The sequence below is a fragment of the Arachis ipaensis genome, chromosome B4, assembly GCF_059453495.1.
Source record: "Arachis ipaensis isolate K30076 ecotype BB chromosome B4, ASM5945349v1, whole genome shotgun sequence".
Lineage (NCBI taxonomy): Eukaryota > Viridiplantae > Streptophyta > Magnoliopsida > Fabales > Fabaceae > Arachis > Arachis ipaensis.
The window spans coordinates 114,444,328-114,456,365 of record NC_142439.1 but is presented as its reverse complement, the minus strand read 5'-3'; the positions used below and the strand labels follow the sequence as shown (position 1 = coordinate 114,456,365).

Genomic DNA, 12,038 nt, shown 5'->3' with positions numbered 1-12,038 from the left:
ACACGTGGAATATGTCATGCAAGTTAGACAAGTGAGGTGGCAAAGCAACTTGATATGCCACTAGCCCGAATTGCCTCAAGATCTCAAATGGTCCTATATACCTCGGATTCAACTTCTTGGTTTTGATTGCTCTTCCAATCCCAGTCGTCGGTGTAACCCTCAGAAATACATGCTTTCCCACTTCAAATTCTAATGGTTTTCTTCTCTGATCTGCATAACTTTTCTGTCGACTCTGCGCAGTTAGAATCCTTTCTCGAATCTTCTTAATCTTCTCAGTAGTCTCTGCTACCAAATCAAGACCCAATACACTTCCTTCACCAGACTCATACCAACAAAGTAGAGATTGGCACTTTCGTCTGTACAGGGCCTCATACGGAGCCATCCCAATACTCGCATGAAAGCTATTGTTGTACGCAAACTCCACCAATGGCATGTAACGGTCCCAACTTCCAGGTTGATCCAAGACACACGCCCTCAGCATATCTTCCAACGTCTGAATAGTCCTCTCCGACTGTCCATCCGTTTGTGGATGATATGCGGTGCTGAGACATAGCTTTGTACCGAAAGCCCTTTGAAAAGCTCCCCAAAACCTTGATGTGAATCGGGGATCACGGTCCGACACTATGCTCGATGGCACACCGTGCAACCTTACGATCTCCTTGATGTACAACCTTGCTAACTCTTCCATAGAATAGTTTACTCGGATAGGCAGAAAATGAGCGAATTTGGTTAAGCGATCCACGACCTCCCAAACCACGTCAAATCCCGACCTAGTCCTCGGTAAACCGGTCACAAAGTCCATCGCAATTCCTTCCCACTTCCACTGAGGAATCTCAAGTGGCTGTAGCATTCTCGACGGTTTCTAATGCTCTATCTTCACCTTATGACACGTCAAGCACTTGGATACCACTGTAGCTACATCACCTTTCATCCTAGACCACCAGAACATCTTCTTTAAGTTATAATACATCTTCGTACTTCCGGGATGAATAGAAAACCCATTGTTATGAGCTTTTGACAACAAGTCTTGCCTCAAACTCCCGACATCCGGTATATAAATTCTCCCCTTATATCTCCACAATCCTTCATCATCCTTAGTAAATTCTCCATGCCTCTCCTTACCAACTGTTTGAAATAATTTCTGAAGCTTCTGCTCATCTTACTGAGCCCTCTGAATCTCAGTTTTAAACGTACTTGAAATCTGCAACTGATTCAAACAAGCTCTTCCGGCAACTTTACCAATATCCAGCTTAAGATCTAAAAACTTATCCACTAACTCCTCTTCTTTGATCCTCATCCAAGCGATCATCAAAGACTTCTGACTCAAAGTGTCTACTACCACATTTGCCTTTCTGGGGTGATAACTTAGTTCAAAATCATAATCCTTTAGCAACTCCATCCACCTTCTCTGACGCATATTAAGCTCTTTCTGATCAAAGATGTACTTGAGACTCTTATGATCAGAAAAGACGCTAAACCTCACTCCGTACAAGTGGTGTTTCCAAATCTTCAATGCAAACACAATCACCGCTAATTCCAAATCATGAGTTGGGTAATTTACCTTATGCGGTCTTAGCTGACGCGATGCGTATGCCACCACATTCCGGTGTTGCATCAACACGCAACCCAAACCCTTTAAAGAAGCGTCACAGTACACTTCAAACGGTTCATGCGGTTCCGGCAAAATCAAAACAGGCGCTGTAGTCAACTTTTGTTTCAAGGTCTGAAAACTTTCTTCACACTCTGATGTCCACACAAACGGTACCTCCTTCCTTGTCAACTTAGTCATTGGTAGTGCAATTCGAGAAAATCCTTCAATGAATCTTCGGTAATATCTGGCTAAGCCTAAGAAATTTCTGACTTCGGTCACCGTTGTCGGTCTTTCCATTCCATCACCACCTCTACCTTAGAAGGATCCACCACTATTCCTCCTTTGCTCACCACGTGACCTAAGAACTTCACTTCTTCCTTCCAGAACTCACACTTGGAAAACTTAGCATACAATTTCCGCTCCTTTAAGATTTGGAACACAATTCTCAAGTGTTCTTCATGCTCCTTCATTGTCTTAGAATAAACTAAGATGTCGTCTATGAAAACCACCACGAATTTGTCCAAAAAGGGATGAAATACTCTATTCATGTAATCCATGAACACAGCAGGTGCATTCGTCAACCCAAAGGACATCACCACAAACTCGTAGTGTCTATAGCGCGTCCTAAATGCAGTTTTCGGGATATCATCCTCCTTCACCCTTATCTGATAGTAACCGGATCTCAAATCAATCTTGGAAAACACCCCAGCTCCTTGCAGTTGATCCATCAAGTCATCCATCCTTGGTAGCGGGTACTTGTTCTTCACAGTTACTTTGTTCAGCTGTCGGTAATCCACGCAAAGTCGCATTCCTCCATCCTTCTTCGTCACCAATAAAACTGGCGCTCCCCACGGAGATACACTCGGTCAAATGAACCTCTTGTTCAGAAACTCTTCCAACTGAGCCTTTAATTCTGCCAACTCTATCGGAGCCATTCTATACGACGCAATCGACATTGGCCCGGCTCCCGGCACCAATTCAATCGTAAATTCAATCTCTCTTTGAGGTGGGAACTCAGGAATATCTTCTGGGAACACCTCCGGAAAGTCTCTAACTATCGGGATTTGATCTAGGTTCTGATTATCACCTAACGCATTTGTAGCCAATAGAGCATAACCCTGACACTCTTCCCCACTACAGTGCAGTATCATATAGTTCAGATAGTAACCCTCAGCTATCACTGCTCCATTTTCTACTTCCGGCATAAACTGAATTGACCGCTCAAAGCAATCCAACAAAACTCGATTTTTCGACAACCAATCAAACCCCAATATCATCTCCAATCCAACCATTGGTAAACAAATCAAATCATGCACAAAGTCTCTACCCTCAAGTTTGAAACCTACTTGTCTACAACTCGATCTAGTCATAACCGTCTGATGCAGAGTATGTACATGCAATTCAAATGCTAATTCTGACACTTTCAAGCCTAGTTCCTCAACTTTAGCAAATGAAATAAACGAATGCGAAGCTCCAATGTCATACAATGCAACTAAGGTCTTATCACCAATTAAAGATATACCTCTCATCAATGGAACTACCTTAGAATTATCCTTGGCGTTCACAGCAAATACTCGCCCTTGGTGCGGACTCTAGCCCGCATTCGGGTTCTTCCCTCGAGTTTAGTCCCTCGCAATGTGACCAGGCAAACCACAGTTGAAGCAACCACCTAAACCAATCTTACAAGAGTCATACGTATGAAAATGTCCACATCAATCACAAGTTAAATACGGAGAAACCTTACTCTGGTTTCCTCTGCCTTTGCCATGCTGAAACTGATCATGAGTGTTCTTTCTGATGCCCCCTTATCCTTGAGGCGCATGTCCTCCTCTCTTGAAATTCTGCCCCCTCGGCAAAAAGTACTTGCCACGTCCCTTACTAGTATTTCCTCCATGAGTGTCCTTTGACGAGGCTACCGTCTTAGCATACTCTTCAACTACTCTAGCCTTGTTCACCAAATCGGAGTAAATACAAATCTCTATAGGAGCCACAATAGTCATGATGCTATCCTTTAAGCTCCATTAGTACTTGATACATTTCCAACTTTCGTAGGTCTTCGGGGCACCTTGACACACCCTAGAGAACCTACGAAGCTCCTCAAATTGGCTAGTGTAGTCTGCCACAGATAAGAAACCTTGCTTCAGCTGCATGAGTTCCATCTCCTTCGTTTCCCTTGTAGACTCAGGAAAGTACTTCCTGTAGAAGGCCGTTTGGAACACATCCCAAGGAACATCAGCATTCTGAAGCTGGAGCAAGCGGCACTCTCCTTGCCACCAATGTTGTGCCTCTCTCAAAAGCTGGTAGGCAGCAAACTCTACATATTGGTTATTTGGAACATTCTGTGCTTGTAAAGCACGCTCCAAAGCCTGGAACCAATTGTCCGCCTTTGTGGGGTTGGTTCATCCTCTGAAACTTGGAGGATGAACCTTGAGAAAAGTCGCCAAGGTCATCGGAGCGCCTCCCATGTTATCTTCATTCCTTTTAACATTATCATTCGTGTTTCCTTCGCCATTCCCATTTCCATTCCCAGCCGGTTGGCCTAACCTCTGCACAGCTTGCAGAGTCGCAGCAGCATTAGCTTCCATGGTGTTTGTGAGATTCGCCATTGCTGCCATAAATTTGGCATGGTTATTGGCCGGTTGTGCATTTCTACTCTCGGCTCGTGAATGTGTACGCCTTGTCCGCGAGTGGCCATTAGGGTTCCTGTCTACACCAAACAATCGATATCAAGGTGATCAGTCTCAATATCAAAATCCTAGTGCTTCAATTATCCCAAACAGGCACTCACAAACAAGCATGCTATGCAATATCAAGTAGATAACCTAATAGCATCAAAGAAAAGACACACAAAGTAGGCAATGAAGCACAATCGGTCCATCCTTCAGGCTCACGAGGACGAACCGCTCTGATACCACTAAATGTAACACCATAATTATCCTAAGCCTTACCTCGCATCGTAAAGCAAAGGTTAATCAAAGGTTGCTATAGTTCTAAGCTCATACATATAATATATAGAAGAATAATACATTCTAGAAGCTCGATGAATGATATAGCTCAAAACAGGATTTGAAAAGCACAAAACGTACTCACGAAGCTTCTAACTTAACACACAAGATATATATATATATATATATATATATATATATATATATATATATATATATATATATATATATATATATATATATATATACATATATACAATATAACAAAAGATAAGAGTATAATAGCATAAGAATCTAGCCACGACTCGCGGAGTTTAAGCCGGCTAGCTATATACAGACCATACAGAAAACTAAAAGTTAAAAACATCTTATACAAGATTTTCTCTCAAAGTAAGCCTCTAGGCAAAATTAAATACAAAAGATGAGAGACATATACAAAATAAGTAAAAAGACTCCAAAAATGTATCCAAGATCCTCCACTCTGTCATCATCGAAGCAACCCGCTGAGATGGGTTGCGTCCTGCATCTGAAAAATACAACAGAAATATGGTATGAGAATCAGAGGTTCTCAGTATGGTAATAGTGCCCAGTGATGTAAGATATAAGACTCCGAGATGCCAGAGGCAATCCTAGAACTTTATATCCATCACAAGATTCATCTTAAATCATAACTAAAACATCAAAGGATAAATTAAACCTTAACATAATAAAGGGTAATCTAACTTAAAGGATTTTCTAATCTAACAGATCTCTGCTGTCCCACAGCCTTCACCAACCTATCCTCTGTGCGATCCCATCGCCACTGCCTTCCGAACCTCCTCAATCCCAGTAGAAAACACAATTAATATCAATGCAAGTAAAACACAAGAATAGGCATTTAGGGCAAGTAATTCAAGTAGGCAATTAGGCATGTTATACAACGAGGCAAGCAATTACAAGTCGGTAAAGCATACAAACAGATAGAAGATGCATATGATGAATGCATGTCCTACTGGCTGCGATATCACATTGTCGGTTCAACTGCTAGCCCGACATATCTCCATGGAGATGTCGCCCTTCAGAATCATAATTGGGAACCCCCGAGATATGGTGCTCGGAACACCGTCCAGGATTTTGTGCCTGCACACTCTAATGATCTGAAGGGATGCGACCGAGATACTCTTGCCACAGACCTCACATCTCAATGTAAGCGGGATTAACTACCGTCCTTAGGCCACCGCTGCTACCTCGATAGGCGGGATTAAGCACCATCCCTGCCAAGCGCATAGCGTCTCAACAATCTCAATATAAAACACTAATTCAGTGGTTTTCAGAAAACATTTTCAGTACAGCATGGATCCATCATTTCATTCCGAGTCCTCGACTCATCTCAACCACTGTCAATTCAACATTTCCATTCCGAACTCATTAGTTCGTCAATTTCTCAATTCAGGTATCTTTTTCCCTTTTCATTTCACCAGACCCATCCTCAGTACACCAGAAACCTAAGCCTTCGTTCTCTAACTTTTCAAAATAATACCAAATTCAATCTTCTAGGATCTTTCCCATGTTTTGATACCTAAAAATAAGCCAAAGAATCTTAAATAGGTATCACAGAAGTTTACAAACTTATTGGGAAGGTGAAATAGTTGAAAACAAAGTTTAAGTTGAAAAACAGGGCGTGTGCAAACGCACAGGGGTGTGCGTGCGCACGCCCAGGAGAATTTTCAAAAAGTGTGCGTACGCATAGAGGTGTGGGTACGCAAAAGTACCAAATTTCATAATTCTGTTTGCTCTCACAAGACGTGCGAACGCCCTCAACAGAATGCACCTTCCAACATGTGCGTGCGCACAGGTTGTAAAACTTCGTTGGTTATGTGCGCTCACAGGTTGTGCTAGCGCTCTTGATAAACCACTATTTCATGGTTTATCTTGTGCTCAATTGAGTGGAATTTATCAACTCTTTACCCACTTATTCATACTATTTGCATGATTTTACATTTGCCTTCCTAATTATGTGCTATGATTGAAAACATGCTTCTTTGGACTTATAATTGCTAATATTAATCCTCTCTTATCACCATTAGATGCCTTGATATGTGTGTTAAGTGATTTCAGAGATTACAGGGCAAGAATGGCTCAGAGGATGGAAAGGAAGCATGCAAAAGTGGAAGGAATACAAGAAGTTGGAGAAATTGCTAAGCTGTCCAGCCTGACCTCTTCGCACTCAAACGGCTATAACTTTAGCTACAGAGGTCCAAACAACGCGATTTCAGTTGCATTAAAAAGCTAACGTCCGGGGCTTCGATTTGGTATATAATATGCTATAGTTTTCCTGACGCTAGGCAACGCAACCATGTGATCCATGCGGCCGCGTCGCAGTGACGAAAATCCAGCGTGGTTGAATTCGAGACCAGCGAATTCTGGGCTATTTCTGACCCAGTTTGCGGCCTAGAAAACACAGATTAGAGGCTATAAAGTGGGGGAATGCATCCATTCATAAGAAGGCTCTCATAATTTCACTTTTCATGTTTTAGATGTAGTTTTAGAGAGAGAGGTTCTCTCCTCTCTCTCTCTTAGGATTAGGATTTAGGACTTCTCTTAATTTTAGGAGTGATTCTCGATCCCAGGTTCAATGTCCCTTTCTATTTACTTTCGCTTCTATTTTTATTGACTCTAATGCTTTTATTTGTATTTGATTTATGTTGCCCAATTGGCTTATGAACTTTTCCATGTTAGATTTTACTGCTTTGAATGTATTTTATTTGAGGTATTCCAGATATTTATGATTTTAATTTAGCTTTCTACATTCTTTGCTAATTGAACTGAACTTCGATAATCCCAATCTTTCCTTAGGGATTAACTAGGATTTGAAGATCAAACTAATTAGTCACTTGACCTTCCCTTGCTCTAGTAAAGGTTAACTAAGTGGAATCAAGAGTCCATTTTCATTATTGTTGATAAGGATAACTGGTCTAGGACTTCTAATTTCTCATACCTTGCCAAAAGTTTATTTTACAGTTATTTATTTATTTTAATTGCAATTTAAATTACTTGCTCCCTATTCTCAAAACCCCAATTTTACAATCTTCATAACCAATAATAAGAACATACTTCCCTGCAATTCCTTGAGAAGACGACCCGAGGTTTAAATACTCGGTTATCAATTTTAAAGGGGTTTGTTACTTGTGACAACCAAAACATTTGTACGAAGGGATTTCTGTCGGTTTAGAGACTATATCTACAACGCGACTGTTTTTATGAACTTCTTTACTGGCAAAAAATCCTAACGTCAGCTCTCAACAGAAGGCTTTCCCCTGTGTGTGTACGCTCAAGGCAGTGCGTGCGCACAGATTCGAAAAATCACAGGGGTGTGCGTGCACACACAAGCCAGAAATCACAAAATTCTGCAACATTGCAGAATTTTAGATTTTGACACCAAACTTCCCACAATCATATCTTCCTCTACCAAAATCGGATTTCCAGGAAACTCAAACCATTTTAAAGCTTGTTCAATCATCTGTCATTTGGTATAAAAAGCATTGAATTTCAAGCAAGGTTGCTCGGGATATGATTCATGGAAGTTCACCAAAATTTTAATTTTACCAAAAGTTCACAAAGTTTAATTTTCCATAATCCTCAACCAAAATCAAACCAAAACCCTTCCAAATTCAATTTTTACATCAAAACCTACCCTTTTTGTCATAATTCACCCCTCATTCAAATTTTCCACCCACATTACCATATCATCAACCTCAACATCACATATATCATACTAAATCATTTTTCAATCCACACAATCATTCATCACGATCATATCATTATCAATCATCATAATTAAACTCATTCAACCTCCATCTCATTCTTCAACATCACTTTATTAACATTACATCACAATTCATCAAAATAGCCAAAACTCATCAATTCATTAACAATCCCAAATCAACAAATTACCACACATCATCATACCACAACTTCCAACAACCAATTTAATTCAATCCTATCATATGGGTCACTATCCTAAGTATCCAGATATATTATATATTACATAGAGGAAACCGAAACCATACCTTGGCCGATCTCCAATATGTACCAAAACCCCAATTGAGCACAAGCTAAGCTTCCAACCCCAATCCAAGTCACCAATCACTCCAACAAGCATCAACAATTGCCAACAAGCTCCAATATTCAAGTTAATATCACATATTTCACATAAATCAAAACCTAATACTCACCATAAATCAATTTACAAGGGTTCTTGAGAAATCTTACCTCATTCACTGAAATTTTGGATAGAACCCAACATTTTCTCACTAATGATTGGCACCTAAACAACCAAAATACAAATTTTTCTCAAGATCAACACTCACCAAACTCAAAATTCTAAGGGCACCAAGAAGGAAGAGAAAATTCGAGTTCTTACCTAGGAAAGTTAGATGAAAATAATGGGCTCGGTGAGAGCTTCACGTAGCCACTGACGACACGCGAATCGGAGCACCGTAGCTCAAGATATCGCGGTTTGAAGTGAAATGTGAATAGTGATTCTTCTCTCTTCTCCTTCTTCTCTCAATTTCTGGTGTGTGTTGTGTTTGTAAGAGTGTTATGGCTGATGGATTCACTTAATGAACCCTTATATATGTTGGGCTTGGGCCCGGTCCAACTGGTTAGCATTTTTAGCCCATTTGGCCCAACTTTGGGCCAAACCTTTAAAATTAATGCCCGGTTTTCCAATTCTAATAATTTTCTTAGGTTTTTGACTGTTTTTACTTTTTCTCGCGTAGTGCCGGGCAGACTTAAACCGGTTTGACCGGTTCGGCTGTCGGTTCACGGTTTTTGAAAAAATCCACTGAGTCCAAAAATTATATTTAAATCATCAAATCTCACTCTAAATTTTTGGAACCTAATTTGGGTAATATTAATTACTTAATTAGACAATTAATTTGTCGCGGTTCTTACACAAACATAATTAATTAAGGCACTAGAGTTTGAGGATCCTTACCTTGAATATGCCTCAATCAAACAAAATCCTGCTAATTCTTCAAGTTAATTTGACTCTAAAACATCAAATTAACCAAGAACCTCAACACCTAAAACACATAATTTTCGAATTGGGAAAGAGGAAATTGAAACTGGAAAGGTGGCTTTCTTACCAGATTAAGTACTGGGCTTTTTAAAGAATTCCGAGACGAACACGTGACCGCTGACGGCTCGTCAATCGGAACTCCGGATCAAAAGTTATATTGATTTGAATGTTGGCCAAGGGTTTGCTCTCTCCTTCCTCCACCCTTCAATGTTTCCCAGCATGTTTTGCTTATGGGAAGGAGAAGAAGAGCTGAGCTCTTTGTGTTTAATGGGTTTGGGTTGGGCCAAGGGCCTAATACGGACCCGGTTGGGCCCGTTCGGCCCAATCTTAGGCCAAATTCTTTTAAATTAGTGTCAAAATTCTTGTTTTAATTTTCTCTATCACATTAAACCATAAAATTTATTCTTATAATTTTCTAGAATAAATTCTAATTTATGGGTTAATTATATATTAATTAACCGGGTTTTACAAATATCAAGAGAAGATGGTTTAACATTAAGAGTAACTGAAGGTAACGAGAAAACTATAGGGGGAGAAATATGTTGTTGGATATCAGACAATAAGTGGGAATATATGCAATGGGAAGGTTGATCATTAGATACATGATAGCAACTAGAGAAACTAACATTCAAAGGATTAGGACAAATTGAAGAAGAAGGGACCTCCTCCAATGACAAAACTTGTTTAAAAGGATCAGAAATATTTACAGGACCAATAACCATTTCACATGGAATATGATTGTCCGTAACACTATCTTGGATGTGATTTGCAATGGAATCAGAATAAATAGGGAGTTCTTTATGTAAAATATCATGAACATGAATAGGAAATTGTGACTCAAGAGGTGATGAGATATGAAAAGAAATTTGATTAGGTTCATTAAGGGAGATATTAATATCTAAAAAGTTTACAAAGTGTAAAATAGGATTAAGAACATCAGTAGACTCGGAAAGATCTATAACATCCTTAACAAAAATAGATGGCTTAATATCACCGATGTAAAACCTAAGAGATTAGTAAATAATTAGCTAATAATTATTTATTAATCAAGAAAATTAAAAAATTAAATTTTATAATTTAATGTGATAGAAAAAATTAAAATAAAAATTTTGACACCAATTTTAAAAGAATTGACCCAAGATTGGGCCGAACCGAACGAACTGCGCCCATAATGGCCCAATTAACACTTAATAAAGATAGCTTCAGCCATCTTCTCTCTCCCTCAAATGCAATTCACGCTGGAAGCTTCAAGAGAGGGAAGAAGAGAGTTCCAAAACACAAATCCTCACTTCCATAATCAAATCCTTGTAACTTTTGATCCGGAGCTCCGATCGTTGCACCGTTTGCGGTTACGCGTCCGCGGTGGCAAGCTCTACAGCCCAGTCATTGGTTAGGTAAGAAAGTCATGTTTTCTTCCTCAATTTCCCCATTTTCAGTTTCGAAATTCTTGGGCTTTGGTTTGAGATTTTATGTAATTTCGGTGTTTAGGATCAAATTAACTTGGTGGACTTGCCAAGTCTTGTCCCAATTTCCCGTTGGTAAGGTGAGAATCCTAGAACCATAGTTAATTCTTTAATTTTGTGTGTTGGGTATTAAGTTTTGGATATATATATATATATATATATATATGTGTGTGTGTGTGTGTGTGTGTGTGTGTGTGTGTGTGTGTGTGTGTGTGTGTGTGTGTGTGTGTGTGTGTGTGTGTGTGGTAATGTGAATTAGGTGTGTATATTTGTAAATTGGAGCTTGATTGTGAGCATTGGAGACTTGGTGGAGGTTGGGTGATGTTGCCTTGGTGATTTTGGACCTCTTGGGGCTGTGTTCAGTGCATTAGTGGGTTGCCTTGGGTAATACGTGAAAATTGGCCAAGGTATGATTTAGGTTTCATGTATTTAGTATGTAATGTTTTGTGAGAACTTAGGCTAGATGACCATAGGATAGGTTGGAATACAAGTATATGTTTGATGCTTAGCACCCTTAATGATGATTTTGATAAAAATTGAGTATTTGTTGGATGATTATGGTTCATGATGATAATAGAAAGCTAAGTGATGAGTTGATGATGAACAACATGATGATATGAATATATATGAAAACATGATTATATAAATACATATTGAGTAAGTGGATGGGAATCTTGTTGGTTTAAAAATGAGAATTTTATATGTGAAATTGTGATATATTGAAGTATAATTGAATATGGTATGAAGTGGGAGTTTTAGTGCTGTGTTGGTGTGTTATAATATGTTGTTAAGCTTAATATAGGTATAGGAAGTGGGACTTGAGTTAGGTTTGTAATGAAAATTAAGATTTGAGGTGTTTGTGAAAAAATGATTTTTGGCCAAACTTTGCCGAGTCATAACCTGGCTTCTCGACCCCTAAATGGTTTCAAACTTATTTCATATGAAAATTAGGTTCGTGAAGTTTACACCGTTTGAAA

The 12,038-nt window shown here is 39.3% G+C and overlaps 1 protein-coding gene across 1 annotated transcript; it reads right to left on the bottom strand.

Moving 5' to 3' along the window:
- Nucleotides 1-2,457: 2,457 nt before the first annotated feature.
- On the bottom strand, nucleotides 2,458-3,120 carry LOC107636780 (uncharacterized). The gene has a single exon (XM_016340268.1). The coding sequence runs from the start codon at nucleotides 3,118-3,120 to the stop codon at nucleotides 2,458-2,460; it is 663 nt and encodes a 220-aa protein (XP_016195754.1).
- Between the last annotated feature and the right edge of the window lie 8,918 nt (nucleotides 3,121-12,038).